The sequence below is a fragment of the Alternaria hordeiaustralica genome (genome assembly GCF_023758085.1).
Source record: "Alternaria hordeiaustralica strain BMP 2776 chromosome Unknown scaffold_7, whole genome shotgun sequence".
Classification (NCBI taxonomy): Eukaryota; Fungi; Ascomycota; class Dothideomycetes; order Pleosporales; family Pleosporaceae; genus Alternaria; species Alternaria hordeiaustralica.
In genome coordinates, this window is record NW_026056779.1 from 1,287,901 (window position 1) to 1,303,813 (window position 15,913).

General features: G+C 52.8%; 4 protein-coding genes and 1 non-coding gene across 5 annotated transcripts; all 5 read right to left on the minus strand.

Moving 5' to 3' along the window:
* Positions 1-2,232: 2,232 nt before the first annotated feature.
* J4E84_004847 (uncharacterized protein) lies at positions 2,233-2,729 on the minus strand (the record flags this gene model as incomplete). The annotated part of the gene is made up of 2 exons (XM_049387448.1): positions 2,233-2,676; positions 2,724-2,729. The coding sequence occupies 2 exons, from the start codon at positions 2,727-2,729 to the stop codon at positions 2,233-2,235; spliced, it is 450 nt and encodes a 149-aa protein (XP_049245221.1).
* A 686-nt stretch (positions 2,730-3,415) lies between these two features.
* On the minus strand, positions 3,416-3,501 carry J4E84_004848. The gene has a single exon. It is a non-coding gene; the product is annotated as a tRNA-Tyr (tRNA).
* A 305-nt stretch (positions 3,502-3,806) lies between these two features.
* On the minus strand, positions 3,807-5,196 carry J4E84_004849 (uncharacterized protein; the record flags this gene model as incomplete). Its single annotated transcript, XM_049387449.1, has 2 exons — positions 3,807-4,325; positions 4,372-5,196. 2 exons carry the CDS (start codon positions 5,194-5,196, stop codon positions 3,807-3,809), a joined length of 1,344 nt encoding a protein of 447 aa, XP_049245222.1.
* Positions 5,197-6,131: 935 nt separating this feature from the next.
* J4E84_004850 (uncharacterized protein) lies at positions 6,132-9,338 on the minus strand (the record flags this gene model as incomplete). Its single annotated transcript, XM_049387450.1, has 1 exon — positions 6,132-9,338. One exon carries the CDS (start codon positions 9,336-9,338, stop codon positions 6,132-6,134), a length of 3,207 nt encoding a protein of 1,068 aa, XP_049245223.1.
* A 3,058-nt stretch (positions 9,339-12,396) lies between these two features.
* J4E84_004851 (uncharacterized protein) lies at positions 12,397-14,884 on the minus strand (the record flags this gene model as incomplete). The annotated part of the gene is made up of 3 exons (XM_049387451.1): positions 12,397-13,026; positions 13,076-14,088; positions 14,134-14,884. 3 exons carry the CDS (start codon positions 14,882-14,884, stop codon positions 12,397-12,399), a joined length of 2,394 nt encoding a protein of 797 aa, XP_049245224.1.
* Positions 14,885-15,913: the final 1,029 nt, after the last annotated feature.

The window sequence follows — 15,913 nt, forward strand, 5'->3', positions numbered from 1 at the left end:
TTCTGTCCATCCACGAATGTTGTGCTAACGATTGTCTGGTTGCCATAATTGCGTGATGAAGGGCTTACAGACTGAAGCCGGGAGTCCTTGAGCAATCTGGAAGGGATGATTGATGCTAGCTGAACTAGGTCTAGAGCAAATTGCGGCTTCCGGACTGCCCATGTGCGGAGGTGCGGGCAGACAAGAGCACTTCACGGGCCTACTCGTGGTCTTCGCACTCCAGCCCTGATGGAGCTCATCGCTGCAACGCGGTGTTCTGCTCCGCACCGTGGTAGTTGCACCTGTGGATGTGCTGCTCTCGCTGTCACTGCACACGCGTTTCATTACATCCCGAAGCGACTCCAAAGACCTGCTTTTGTAGAGTGTGTCGGTATTGCTGACGTTACTTTCACGGGTTTACTTTCTGACCGGCAACGTCGCGTTCGTTGCTTGATTGCCGGGTGAGAGAGCAATGTCCCTCCTAGGGCCATCGTCGCACCTGCCTGGCATGTATCGTCAGACGTACATGCTTTCGGGTTACGTTAGGTATGAAAGTTTCTGTTCCGACATCAAATATACCACAATGCGAGCTAACAAGTTCTGTCAAGCCTACGGGTCGGGTGTCACCAATGCGACTCTGTATTTCTTTCATTGGAAGAGTTGCGATCACACGAACAGATCACACACAACTTCTGTCAGAAATGTGATCACCAGTTTTCCAACTGGACAGAGCTGAAGCATCATTGCCGCAAACGTAAATGTGCTTACGTCTGTGACGGGTGCGATGGAGTCTGGGAAACTGCTTGGCTTTTTCAGAAGCATGTTGAAGCATTCAATGTCTGCAAGATATGCGAGCGGCACTTCGACACATCCTCGAACCTAATACATGTAAGTCGGTGCCAGCTGTTGAGACGCAATCAAGGCTGATTGCGTATTGCAGCACGAGCTGACGCATCGTAAACCTGCCTACGAGTGCCTCGCCTGCACACGCAATTTCACCACCTACGGAGGAATGATCATCCACCTTGAATCTGGTGCCTGTTCTTCCGGTATAGACGCGTACGACTTGGCGCTCACCACCGCGAGATGCTTCCAAGGAGGCAAATTCTTCATGCACAAGGAAGATCGAGAGGCCATCAAGCAGGGCATCGACTTGCTGCGAATATTCCGTGAGCAAGGTGGTAGCACTCTTGTCTTCTGTTGTCCTACTTGCGGCACCAATTTCCCAAAATTATCGAGTATGTTCATGCACGTGGAATCGCCTGCTTGCTCTCAGCAGCTGGGCGAAGGGGCAGTTGGCAAGCTCCAAACGTGGCTTTCAAACTGTCACGGATGAAGAACAGCTTCACGACAAGGTTATTACTCATCTCGACGTTTCCAGGTACCAGCAACTTCTATGATGTACATCAAAAACGTCCGCGGGTATCCGCATTTGACCTTCGCAAATGCTGGTCAGAATTCGTGTCGCATCTTGCTGCATACACATCAGAGAATCCTAAAAAAACGAATGCTTGACAGAGTCATGTATACTTCTTTGCACGAAAAACGCGACACGAGCTGTTGCTGAAACAATACATGTGTTCGGTATTACTTTTCACACAAACTACCTCGATACTTATAAAGTTTGTAGATTCGAGCCAGTGGCATTTATCTTCGCCTCTGCCATCAACATCCTCTTCTGGTCCAGGTCGAAAACGATATACGCCCCTTGCATGAATGGGGCACCCAGGCTCGCGAAATCGTCTCCATCCGAAGGATACATCGGTAGATAGCACCGGGTGCCGCTTAAAGACGAGTCGCGTACCAGCATTGCAGCCAAAGGGGTGCTGACTTTCGCTCGGTTATTGTTGAAACCAAATGAAAGACTCTCTCCGCGTGAGCCCAGGTCGCATGACACACTACCCAGTCGACCAGCCTGTTCATCGAAGGTCGTACCTACAGCCATAGCTATAGCGCGGAGTGAGGCTGAAGGGACATTCAGTGCCGGGTTTCCGGTATCGATTAACACTGGAGGTAGACCGCCTCGTGGTGCCAGGTCGATATTGGAGCTAGAAGGGGATGAGTCGCCGCCCACTAATTGCATGGAGCTCCAGTTGATAACAGATTTCGATGCAAATCCGTTGTTGTTCAGCAAGAACGAACCAGCATCTTGGAGCTGACCTTGGAACTTTGCCGTGTCAACGCCGCCAAACACAATAGAACCTTCTGGGTTACCTGTCGAAACTTTTGTCAGTGGGATACACGGTAGAGTAGTTACCGCGACTCACGGAAGTCATTCATGTAGACACCATATACGTTGGCGGCGGTCACACCAGCATCTTTGAGTTTGGCGGGCGCGTTCTGATAAGTCGACCGGATGACTTCATTCTCAACAGGTCCGATACCTAAGATGGGGAACAGTGGAGTTTCGGCTGGTAGGGAACCTTGTTCGATAACTCCCAGCTGCGCATTAGATATGATCTGCTTCCCGAGTTTCAATGCGGTAGAAATGAATCGCCCTCGGAACGCAGCACCGTTAGCGAAATCGGTGTTTAGTTCAATGCCAACGTCTTTCAGACTGCTGTCCTTGTCCGTGTCGAAGGAGCCAGTGACGAAAGGAGTGCCGGAGCATTGTTGTTGCTGGTCCTGGCATATACGACTGCCAGTCCTTGGGATGATGAGATCGCTGCTTCCCGTATCCAAAACTGCTGTTATCGACTGCGGCGGCGTACCGACTCCTATCGAGACGAGAGGAACGAATGAACCGGCATTGTCGATATGCTTGATAGGTATTGACAGGAGTTTCGGAGTTTGCGCCCGTGCGATTTGCACACCAACGAGGAAAAATATGCATAAGTTGACGGTAGAGAGCGGAGATGCCATAGCAAGCAAGTGAGACGAATACACCGACAGAGATGAATAGAACTGATGATGTGGTAGAGTTGTTGGAGGACTAGTCGGTCCGGAATGACCTCGCCGTACTTACCTTTGGCGATCATTTCTATACCCAACACAGTGGGATCCCACCGAGGATCTCGTGCACGTCTAGACGAGTCATACCGTCTTTCGTAGAATTGGAAGAGGTCCTTTCGCAATGTCGATGCTGTAGGTTTGAACTCGAAGGCCAGCAAAAGCACCAGCCATTGGCCAGCTTTAAGCCTGGCAATTAGGAACCTCCACTATCGCCAGGAATACCTGCATCGCAATGATTTATCTGACGGCTACTAGAGATGTCAAAAACACAGGTGTGGCACAGTTGCCTGCAAAGCGTCAAGTCTGCCGACACGTAAGAAGACATTTTGTAGCAATAGTACAGGATGCCTTGTCTGCATCCGTCGCTACATCGGAGCTATAGACACCGCGGGCTTTCCACATAGATTACTTGTTTCGGAGTATGTTTCACCTTGAATCAGTGGGAGCAAAATGAAAGAGCAAAAATGTAGCAAAAAGAGAGTTGTCTCCCCACCATGAGTCGAACAAGGGACCTTCTGATAACAGCAGATATTACAGTCAGACGCTCTAAACCAACTGAGCTACGGGGAGAATACTTCAAAGCGAAGTCGTGCTTGCTGGATGGAAATTTCGACAAATTTTGCGTATATAAAGGCGTGTATTTCCTAGAATTCGCGGACTTCGGGTTGCGACGCACTGAATTGCAAGAGTGGGGTCGAAGCGGTTCGTGTTCCCAATCCGCCGATTGCTGACCTCGGAACCCAAAGCGAAGAACACGACACGAGCTAACTTGGAGACACGTAACATCTATACACTTCGATACCACTATCTACAAACAATGCCTTCCCCGGTAACCGCCAAACAATCAGCAGGATGCACGACATCGGCAATTACTCCTAGCCGCGCCAAACCGCTTCAAGCACGCACATGAAGCTTAACGGGTCTGCCTCTACTCTAACGACATCAAACCTCTCATCAGCCTGCCTGAACACATCCTTCCACGCGTCCACCGGCCTCTCCTTCGCGTTGAACAGCGCCATCATCCTAAGATCAGTAGCCGTACCAAAGCCCTGTATACTCCTCGGCAATTCCTCCTCGCTCGGTCCCTGCTTGCCTACGTAATCGATGAAGATGACGCGCGCACCAGATCTAAGTGCAGGGCGTAGCGCTTGCAATATTTTAACTGATTCGACGTCTGGCCAGTCGTGGAGAATCCATTTGAGGATGTAGATGTCTGCTTCTACAGGCTGCGGATCGAACATGTTGTGTGTGCGGAAGGAGACGCGGGATTTGAGCTCGGATGGGAATTCTTTTTCGAATACTGGAGCGACTTCTGGAAGATCCTCGACAACGATCTTGAGCTTGGGATATTTGGCTGCGAGGACGGCGTCGTCGTGGCCTGCGGAACCGGCGAGCTAATCGTTGTTAGTGCCAGAACGAGGCTGAGATGAGTGTACTTACGTCAACGACTGTGGCTTCACCGGCAGCCTCCCAGTCAACAGCATTGATTATGATGTTCTCGGTGTGGAAGAGGTCCTTGATGTACGCCATGAACTTGACAAAGTTCCTCTGCCGCCATCCCTTCTTTTCACCTTCGCCATCGTTCTCAATGAAGTCCCAGCTGTTGTCATAGTCACCCCAAGCACCGCCAGAGTGGCAGAGTCTGAAAGCGGTCTCCTTCATGTCTTTACTCGGTTCTGCCTTTCCTTGCGAAAAGCGACGCAGAGCTTCAGGGAGCAAAAGCATAGGCGGACCCGTTTCGTCCAACACCGTCTGCACCAGCGCTGACAAGCCAGGGTCCTTAGCCAGTGCGGCAGATCGCGAAGTGTGTTTGACTGAGGTAGCTGCAGGCGAGTCTCTGGTGAAGAAACGCATCGTAATCGCATGATCGATGACCCGGCTTACGACCTCAAGAGGGAGCTTGGTATGCTTTGCTATCTCCTTGAGCGTTGCCTCGCCATCGACCGGCACTGCACCCCAGAAGTCGAACTGGTTCAGGATGTTCAAGCACGCCGTGTCTGGGACGGCCATGTGCACGTAGTTGAACACACTCTCGCTCGGTCCTTGGCTGAGAATCCACATGTCCTTCAATGCATCCTCGAGAAGTTGTCGGGTCATAAAGACATCCCCAGGAAGTTTCTCGTACTTGATTGGACTGTCGGCCTCAAGAGTGATCGGTGTCACGTTCTCCGCCTCCAGCTGCTTCGTCATCTTAGCAGCTAGCTCGCTGATTTGAGCCGCGAGGCTGTTGAGTGTTGCGATCTCATGCTGTTGAATAGAACCCATGTCGAAGTCGTCTGGATCAGACTTGGAGCACTCGAAGGCTTGGAGCACTCGAAGGCTTGGAGCACTCGAAGGCTTGGAGTAGGGGAAGCTGTGCCCTTCGTTTGAGGTACAACTATGGCCGCTATATGTCAACTCCCGCCGGGACCCGAGTAGGAGCTGTCTCCGGCATCGGGACAGATGGACACCAGTACACGGATCATACACTAGTATTTTCTCATCATGCTATGCTCTGCATCTTTTGCTCATGGGAGCTGGCTAGCCAAAACGATTGTAGACGACAGAGGATGCAGCTTTTGATTGGCACGAATGAAGTAGGCAGTCGCGCGAAGAGAGTATAGGGCTAGAGCGAGCTCGGAGTCGCATCCGTGAACATGTACCATCAAGGCACGATGTTGTGGCCGCTGCATCGCGAGTGGTACGATGAAGGTGTCCACGAGCGCTAATCAGATCATCTTATCAATCTGATAAGATTTCTTCCAGATCTAGGCCTGGGTCGCCGAAGCAAGCCACTTCAGCTGCTGCCGCTTACAGGCAGCGCCCCGCATCACGCGTGAGTCTGAACGAAAATGAATACGACCATTGTGGGCCCTATCATGATGATTAGTGATAATTTATCCTGAACTGCGACTGTGATGAAGCGTGAGAACTCGACGGAGAAACATATCACAGATGCACGACATTGGGTTGGTGACATCATATTCCAACACACGCGCTCTTGAAGGACCTCTAGTCCTGGAATTACAAGGGTAAATGCGTTTTATTTCGAGACATACCACGTCTCTCAGACGAATGTATACGTCGACTCCATATCAACATCGCGGCTCATTTATGTCGTCTAGAATAGCTCATCTAAACCCCGCAGCGCTATGCAAGCACAAATCCATCAACCCCCCAATTAAACATTCGATCCAAAGAAATATGATAATGTCAACATCCTATTTTCGTCCAATGAGCTTGCTGAGCCCACTCTTCTTCTTCCCGTCCTTCTCCTTCTGGTCTTCCTCCTTTACGCGCGCATCCTCGGCGGCACGCTCGTCCTTTGTCGGTACTCTAGGCTGGTCCGCGAAGCGAATACCGGGTGTGCGTGGGGTAGGTGAGAGTGTCTTCTGGCTAGGCTCAGCGGCACGTGAGTGTGTACCACGGCCAGTCTCCATTGGGTCACCAGTCTCCTCATCTTCGGAGTCAGACTCGGGAGTATCGTCTTTGCCGACACCGAGAGCGCCCAGACGACGCCTTCGCTCCGCTGCTGTTTCGCCTTCAAACCCTTCTTCAGGCTCATGTGATGGTGGAATAGCGGAACCGCCTGAAGTTTCAGCCGGAATATTCTCTGCAGCTAGGCGACGTCGGCGTTGTGCCGCGGTCTCGCCACCCTGGTCATTAGGTCGGTCCTCGAGATCCTGGCGTACAGAGTGGAATGGTACATGCTCGTCGTTACTGTCCACCAGCGTCAACCCTTCGGGGCCACGTGCGTGACCCTCCTCCCTGGCTGCTGGCGACTCGATCTTGTGAAGTTCTGCCTCTCCCTCTTCACCGACAACCGGGGGAACGTTCGCTTGTACGGAAGCTGCCCGACGGCGCTGTTCTGCAGTGTGATCTTTGGCGTCCTGATGGGCAGCATCCTTGACTGCTTCAGGAACATCGCTAGCTTGCACAAACTTCGCCCTGTCTTTGGGGTTCATTTGCGACATTTGCTGGATAAACTCAAGCTTGCTCATGCGACGACCACCAGCTGTCACGGTGAAGCGAAGTAGGTCGTCATCTTCCTGCTCTTTCGCCGCCAATTCCGCCGCCTTCTGCTTCTTTTTGTTATTTGCGGCTTGAGTGCCGGATGCTCCAGCTTGTTGCCCCGCGGGCACGCCCATGTGAGTCCCCATCCGTTTCAGACTCTGTACAGCACGGCTTGACGTCTCCACCATGGACTGACCGCGAGGGTTTGCAGGACGACCATCCTTTCCTTTCTTCGGAGCAGCTGGAATGTCATACTTCTTCAAGACCTCACCATCCTCGTCTTCGACAATAATGGTATTACCATATTGGTAAGCAAGAGCGGGGCCATGCTTTCCGGACTTTTGTGCCGACTTCTCCGCCTTTGGGGGTTCCGCAGCCTTGTCCTTGTGACCATGGCCTGTGTAGCTTTGCATTCGATTGCGCCAGGTTTTGTGAGGGTGTTCAATGGCGTTCTCAATCCGGCTAGGTGCTTCTTCAAGGGCACCGCCGTGCTCATCTTGTGACACGCCACCCTGAACATGTTTTTGACGCATGAGCTCTTGGGCCCTCTCACTATCGTGCCTTTGCCTCTCGATGCCGTGCTCGCCATGACTGTCTCTTACGCCGAGAACGTTCCCTTCTTTGTCTTCAAAGACGGTTTCATGGCCCTCCTGGTAGATCTCTTCCTCTGGTATCCGCCTCTTCATCTTTCCTTTCTCGCTTGACGAACTGTCGCTAGAGATAGCCATCGTGTCAGCAAAGGTATCGGTGTCTTCCTCAGGGGGTATCGCTTCCGCCTTCTCTTCGTCGCGTTTACTGGGGGCAATAGCTGACTGCGAAATTGGTCCACCTGGACCTCGACCAGCATCCCAACGCCTTCCTCGGCTCGTAGGCTTCACAGAATTGCTGTCTTCTTCCTTTTGACGACGCAGGAAGCTATTACCGAAACCCACCGCTGCGAGTTCCGACTTTTCATCCAATGACGATTCAGAGGGGCGGCGAGCCATGGAGGATCTGGAGCGTGATTGAATACGAGGAAGGCGGTCCATCCAGCCGGGTCCGTTCTCGTTGGCCTGAGTATAGGACATCGAAATTGTCAAAGTGTTGATGCGCTTTCCAAGGGTGAAGACGGCGATGGAACTTCCGTGAACAATGATACTGACAATGACCAAGAAACATGTGATTGGCCATATCATCTCGATGATGTTCAAGTGGTCGGATCCTTCCTCTCCTGGCTTTGGCAATTCGGCCAGCGGGCTCGTGGTATCGGTCTCGAGTTCGGCCCTTGCAAGGATTGCGACAAACAGACCGCCGACACCAATGGGTCCGAAATGACCAGCGAAAGAAGCTTCGCGCCAGGTCTTGATATCGGGAATGACTGGTTTGAGTGCCAACATGACTGGTATACGGCGGAAGAAAAGTACCAGTATACCAAGCACCACCAAACGCCATGGCGAAAGCCCAATGCTTGGCTCGTTAAACAGTTGCCAGGGAATGATGGATCCGAAGTAGACGAAGAAGGCCAAGTTGATCAGCAGATCAATAACGTTGGAGACGTGAGATTCTTCTGTCTTTTCAAGGAACCATCCGTCGTTGGAGAAACCCACACCGCAGGCGAAGCCCACAAGCAGATCGTCCATACCAAGCAGAGCACCGGAACCAGCGCAAAACAAGGCCAGGACGAAGTAGAAGACGAGGAAACTCTCTCGATCGATAAGGTCCTTCTCGTGGGCCCATCGAATCGCGCGACGCGCAATGTATCCGACCATGACTCCGTAAAAGGCACCGAAGACACACTCGTAGAGGATAGTGTAGCAGAACCAGTGGAAGGCTACCTGGTTAGCGTCTGGCCGGTAGTGGAGCAAGTAAATGGCCAAGTACACGAAGGGAAAAGCCATGCCATCGTTGCAGCCAGATTCACAGGAGAGTAAGTCTCGAAGATGCTTGGGTACTCGCTTGGCGAACTTGCCTTTACCAACGACGGACGATGCCAAGACAGGGTCGGTGGCGGTAACGCAAGCTGCAATGCACAGACTGTCAAGCCAGTTGAGGTGGGAGTTGAACAAGCCCCAGATGAACAGGCTAGTCACTAGCCAGCCAAAGGTCATGACGGGGAGCAGTAGTGCTACGATAGACTTCCAATGTTTCTCCATGTACGCGCGAGGCAACTCGACACCGACGGCGAAACATTGCACGACAAGGACGATGCGCGAGAACTCCAGAGTGATCAAGTCGACATTGCCCCAAGTCGACGGGTCTATCAGATTGGCGGCGTGTGGGCCGAATATGATACCACAGATGGTCGCGACCGTGGCTTCACCAATGTACAGACGCTCTTTGATCACGGAAGAACACAGCATGAACAGACTGGTGAAGCCTCCAAGGATCAGGTAAACCAGATGCGGCTTGGTGATGGAGAGATGGTCCCACGCCATTGCGACGGTTTGTTCCCCTCACTGTCCCTCGGGCTTATACGAAGTGTGTATGTGTATGCGCGAAGACGGTTCGACGCGCTCGATGGGTTGGAGGATAGGCGAGCGAGGGTCTCGCGGGCGAGAGCGGGTTATGTAGGGAGGAAGTTGGCACTGGGGCCGCGCTGTCGTGGGAGTCGGCCAAAGGAAGAGAAAGATGGTAGCGAGACCGAATGCATGTATATGGGGATCCGCCCAGACGCCGGTCCTTCACAGCCGTGTTTGGCGAACGAGGGTCTATGGTCAAAAGGCTGCTGGCGACGAGTTAGTCATGTTATGGGATGAACAAGAAAACCCAAGCCGAATGCTTACGAGTTCAAGTGCTGCTCGGCAACTGCATCCGAAAGCTTGGATGGTGCGCGTGGTAGTCGGGTAGCAACCAAAGTTGAGCACTCACTCAATGCTCGTGCGCAGATTGCAAAAACAAAGGCGCGTTTCCAATCAAGCCACTCCAGTCGCGTCTCGCAGGGCGTCGTCGTTGTCGCACTCTTCAGCTCTACAGAGAATGAGCGGCAGAGGGAGAGATTAGAATACGATTATCTCTCTTCTTCTATGCTAAAGCGCTTGGTACTTGGCAATGACGTTGGTTGGCTCCAGGACGGCATAGCCATCGCCTAATCGGACGCCACCGAGATTCAACAGCCACACCGTTGCTCAATCCTGCATGCCGAACGTTCGCCGAACATGCGAGAAGACTGCCGCTCTTTCAAGAACTATTCTACACTGTGCGTCCAGCGCGAAAAGCGTTGAGAGGCAGTCAACATCGCAGCTTCTTCTTTCCCCAAAGCTGGGGGCGGAGAGCACTTCGCTCCGATAGGCCGTGCTCCGAGCCGCCCCAACTGCTGTGCCCAGCCTTGGACACACTCGCTCTGCGGTTCCGTGGAAGACCTCTTCACTTCCATCTGTCGTAATGCTGCGCGCGAGGCCACCTGACAAAGACTCCTGCACGATGCTTATCACATGATGCTCTTGCATGCAGGGTGCTGCACCCTTTCTGCACCTAGGCAGACCAACGGAACTTCAGTCAGCAAACATGACGAACGATGGTTGGCTCGATGATACGATTCATGAGCCCTGGCCGGTAGAAGTCCACTGACTATCGCTAAGTAGTCCGGTGAGAACACATGGGCCCCCACGAACAGCCGCTATGCAGAGATTTCCGCTCTGGAGTTCGCGGTGAAGGTAGGTTGTGTGCTGAAGGGTGGAGGGTGGGCTTTTGTATACTGCCTCGCATGCTCGCGGAACCAACGTCATCGGACATCCGCAAAGCTGGAGATACTCTACCCCATGGTTTCAAGGTAGATATCCTTCAAGGCTCGAACGCGAACAAGGACTGAAGGGTAGATCGAGTAGCGACAAGGAAGTCACGATCTCAACACCACGCACCCCGGGAATAAGCCTTCAACACGCGATGCAACCCCAGCGCAGCGCAAAACATTAACCTTAGCAATGTCCCGTTCACGCGAATTTGGCACGTTCAACTCCCCAGCGTTAATCGATCGATCACGCAAGGATGCAGGTGAAACCGTAGCTCTCAACACCATCTCGTTCCCTTAGATTTCTCCATGCAAATGTCCGATCTACCATCTACTCACCAAAGCCAGCATGACCACGACCATCGACGTCATAACCTCCTTCCACACAACCTACTTTACTCCGCAACAATCCTTGCCCATCAAAACCTGTCAAAATCTCGCCAAACGGTCCGATAGCCGCGTTTCACTATGGCAAGTCTGCCGTCGACACAATGGTCGGCAGGAACACCAAACGCTGGTCACCCTATCCAGGAGCCTAAACTACGGCAGAAAACGCGCTTCCGCGCACAGAAGTCGCGGTATCGCGAATTCATACTTGGGCAGATTAATGAGGCTGCAGGTTGGGTAGTCGTGCAGAATTCCCCGTTGATAGCAACCCAAATACGAGAAAGCCAAGAACTCACAGACGTGCAAAACCACAACAATAACAACAAACACAACAGCAACACGCGCTTCGCATCTAGATGCACCGAAAAAGAATTCCCCTTTCCTTGTTCCCACTATCTACTCCACAATCTCCACATACGTCACTTCAGCAACGGGCAACTAAATGCAACTTCCCAGGGCTGTGCCTGACTTGTTAAAGGAGTAGATGGTAGAACCTAGTTGTTGTAGTTGCGGATGTAGATATGGTGAGCCTGGCACAAGGTAGGCGGGCTGACCTTGCAACACGGAACCCAAGGCAAGGCCCGTGTTTGATGGATGTGTCCATGCTTGACATGATGGGCGTTGCGCGGGCGCTTAGCACGGGGAACACGGTTGGATGACGGGTGGAAGATGGATGTTCGTGACGTGTGAGTTGGTTGTTGTGTATCAATGAATGGTCATGAAGGATGCTGAAGCAAGGTATGTGAGATTAGCTATGGAGAGGACGAGAATAGATTTTGTATGTCGGTATGATCTATGTTTGAAACATGCGACCTGGCTCTGTCTATTGCGCTGTACATCAGTCTGATGGACGTATGTAACGGTACATCTGTTACAGCCCTTTAACATAGTCGTTCGGAGTTGATTTTCTTCAACACCCCTTGCACGCGACAACCAAGCTCAGAGGAACGCACATCGTAAATGGTCATGGATATGAATGATATGTACGTCGTGATATTTACAACCTATGTGGTCGACTAGATATGATGATTACGGGAAATGTGAAAGCGCGAAGTTGGGGACCTAAGGGCCACCCATCTAACATGAAGCTTGTGCCCATGAAACAACAAAGCGCCTGGTCCAGCGAAGGAACATCCCAGCGAACCCTTGACCCAAACACGCGAAACAGCCCGAGAGCGAGCAATGCGACAGTAACGAAAATGCGCTGCAGAATTTTCCGAATGCACCGTGGTACCGGGGGAATTCCCTATATCTCCCAGACAATGAATGCACAGACCGCCTAAAAGCGAAAAGAGAAACGTCGTAAATGTAAGTAAAAATGTATATGCATGAACTTGAAAGAGAACGTAACACATGACGTCATGGGAGTATGGTGATGCTCAGTGGCCGACAGGCAACCAAGTTCGGCGCTCGTCCATACTCCTGGCGGTGCGACCTCCTGGCGTCAGGGGGATCTCGACGCGCGCTCGGTCGTTGCGCTCGGGGTCGCTGTCAGAATCGTCGTATGCATCAGACAAACGGGAGAAGTAATCGGCCAGACCACTCGTCGGCGATGCGATGCTTTCGTATAGAGGAGGTGGGGTTTCCAGAGGAGGCGGTGGTTCTATTTCCGAAAACGCGGGTGGGTTGAAGGAGGGTACGCGCATGAGGTGAATGGGTCTTTGCACCGTAGAGTCATTTGGTCCGCCGATGTGTGCTGCTTGTGGGCGCGTGAGATTTGGTGATGGTGTTGGTAGTACGGCGTCTGAGTTCCCTCTCGAGCGACCCAAAGAACTCAATGTAGGTACAAAGCTGGTCGGTGAGTTGCGCCGGGATGGTGCATTGGGGCATCCGCACTCGGGTACCCGTGTGCCGCTCAAGGCAGGCTCGGGCGACGAGTATGCTGGGAGTGCTGTGTTGGCTTGCGTAGCTTGACACGAAAGGATATGGAAGGGCGAATCGATCGAGATCTCGAAATGCCTTCTCTTGGTCGGGTCGGTAGCGTCCGGTTTCGAAAGGCGCATGACAAGCTAGTCGATTGTTAGTGTGTACGACAATGAAACCCAAGATTAGACGTACCTTGATCCAATGGTGCACCTGTATGTTCTGGTACGTGGTGTCGAAGTGCAACTTGGATGACTTGTCCTTCTCTTTGAGGTTGTGACAGCTTGGCAGTTGCACATTGAACTCCATCTCTGTAGGCCCGATGTTTGCATCTCCTCCAAGATCACCCAGTAGGTTGGTGGGATCTTGCACCTGCACGTCCTCGCCTCGAGAAGCAGCTGCCCGCTGGTCATACGGGACACCCCCTCCAGACACTATCCGCATCGTACTGCCGGGGAATGTACTGGTCGGTGGGCCATCCGCCCGTTTCTCGAACAGCTGAACCTTACGGACAGGCTCCATTCGATGCACTCGCTTGTTGTTACAGAAGTACTCGACGTTCTCCGTGACAAACACTTTGATACGATGACATTGTACTTTCGCCAGTGGAGTCAGCTTGAAAGCGATAGGAACCTGAGCGCCGAGTGGGAAGGATTTGCCGGAGATGACGATGTCGTAGTGTAATTGGTCCTCCCAGCTGCGGCTGATCGCAATAGGCTCGACCTGCTCTAGTGACCCCTCTGATGGCGCGCGGATCAGGGTAACTTCCTTTGTTCCCATGAGGTTTGTGCGGAAGGCGCCAGCGCGTTCTACAGTCGCTTCCAGCTCGTACTTGACGGAACCAAGGTCGACATCGATGGTTTCGGGAAGGTGGCTATCCAAAGGCAGCTCAAAGTTGTACATGTACTCTCCGGGGTTAAAGGTCCTGTAACCCTTCTGTGCTACCGAGGGGCCGCCTCCAGGGGTGTCACCCTTACCGAAGCTTCGCGATTGGTTGACTTGTAGCGATAGTCTTTTGGCCTCTTTTGTCGTTAAATTCAGCGAAGAGTTGTTTGGCGATCCAGTCAATCCGTTAGAGCCCTTGTAGAGTTCCACGTGATCTGCACCAGTGCCGTTCTCGGCAGTGGGAAATTGAGAGTTAAAGAATGGCCATGTGTGGCTCATCAGAGTATCAACCTCTTCGAATTCAACCTTCTTTGGGGGAATGCCTAATTACTGTTAGTTTGAACGAGGAAAACGATAAACGAACGTACCTTCTGGCCACTTGGTCGTCGCTTTACCTCTGAACTTCAGCGTCACAGCCTTCAATTTCGCGGGTTTCGAAATCTTTAAGCATAGTGTTCCACGGAGCATAGCTGTACTTCGCTCCGCGTGCTCGGCTTGCTCGAAACCCCGTAAGAACAGAACCGGCTCTGTGAGTTGCACGTTCACACTGACGCCGCCACCTGATGCCACTGGCTTCTCTTCTGGAAGGCTCTTGACATTGGAGATAATGCTCTTTGCAGATGCACGACCGGAAGACCAATGTGACTCGGCGACTGATGGTCTCGGCATGCCTGCTGCAGCCAATGTGCCTCCAATTGCGCCTACTGCGCCGCTGCCAGAATTCCTCGTGAGCGACCGCATGTCGGCCGTGCGTGGTTCTGGAACAGAGGCAACCGAGTTGCGGTTGCTGCTAGTGGGAGTCGTCGACGATTGAGGGGTAGGTATGTCTGTAGTTTCGGGCTTGGAGGAAAAGTGGGTGTCGATAAACGACCGTAGGAAACGTTTAGCGCCGTCGCGTGGGGCCGCCAGCTTTTCTGTGAAGTACGACTGACTAGTCGTCTGGCGCCTCTGGCTGCGGAATAAAGTCGGATCAGGACCGACGTGTGCGATGTGAATGCGGTGCGGTCTGCGATTGCGGCCAGCAAAGATGCCGCGGTAGGTTTTCTTGGGGGTGTCTAAGTGGTCGGGTAGATATCGTAATCGGCCACGTTCAGAGTAGACGGTGTGGTACTCTGGCATAGCGACGATGCGTTAGTGACTTGAAGTGGAGGTGGAGGACAGGATCAAGGTGTGGTGACAAGGCATGCGGCGTGTTGTGTCTTATACGAGGTGTAATTCAGGAAGCAGAGAAGAATTTGGCTTGTGCAACACCTCAGAGTCATGAGAGGGGTACAAAGGCTTCTTGACCACGGTAACCCAAGCAGGTTCCATATGGATGCTTTGGGAAGGGACGTTGAGGTTGGGCGCTACTAGGACAAAGGGCCCGAACGCGGTGAAGGGGGAGATGAGACAAGGACTCACGAGCAGAGACAGGGTATCCAAAGGCGTGGGTGAGGCTACCTAGTTAATGATGTGTAAATGCGATCAGCACGACAGGCCACTGTAGGGTAGTGGAGCGGTGAAGTCGCCGGTGCGTCGGAAGCGTGCGGGAATACCCTGGAGCGAGGGTTTGCGCTGGCGACGGAGAGGAGTTTCTTGCCAGGACAACAACGGCGAATAACAGGAACTCGCGGGTGTTTTGAAGTGAGTTGCAGCTAGCCAGCGAGCAGGCATGTTACGAGGACGCGAGCATGTCAGACTAGGGCAGTGCAGGGACGGCGAAAGTGTACCGGCGTCGAGTGCGAGCGTCGAGTTTGCAGGGAACAGACGGATGACGCGGACGGTGGACGGTGTGCAGCGCTGCTGGTCGGCGGGGTCGCAGCAGCTAGGATGATGAATTTGAGATGGGCTGCTACTGCTCTAGCAGAGGTATATCAGTGGGTACCCGGATGGGGTAAGGAATGGTCGTGAGGGCGTGCAAGCAGCGCATCAGGGCAGGATATTCCCGCAGCGGGTATATGAGCGTGCTAGGCGTTACTAGGAGCGGCATGGCAGCGCAGCAGTAGCTTGCGCGGACGGAGGCTCGGATGCATTACATCATGCTGAGCACCAAGAGTCTGCAAGACTCGATGCAGGGGTCAGATCTCAATGGGCATCTGCTCAGGCTGCTTCTAGACCCGTTGGCGGCTAGCGACCGACTACGGCATACCCGGCACGTTACCTTGATCG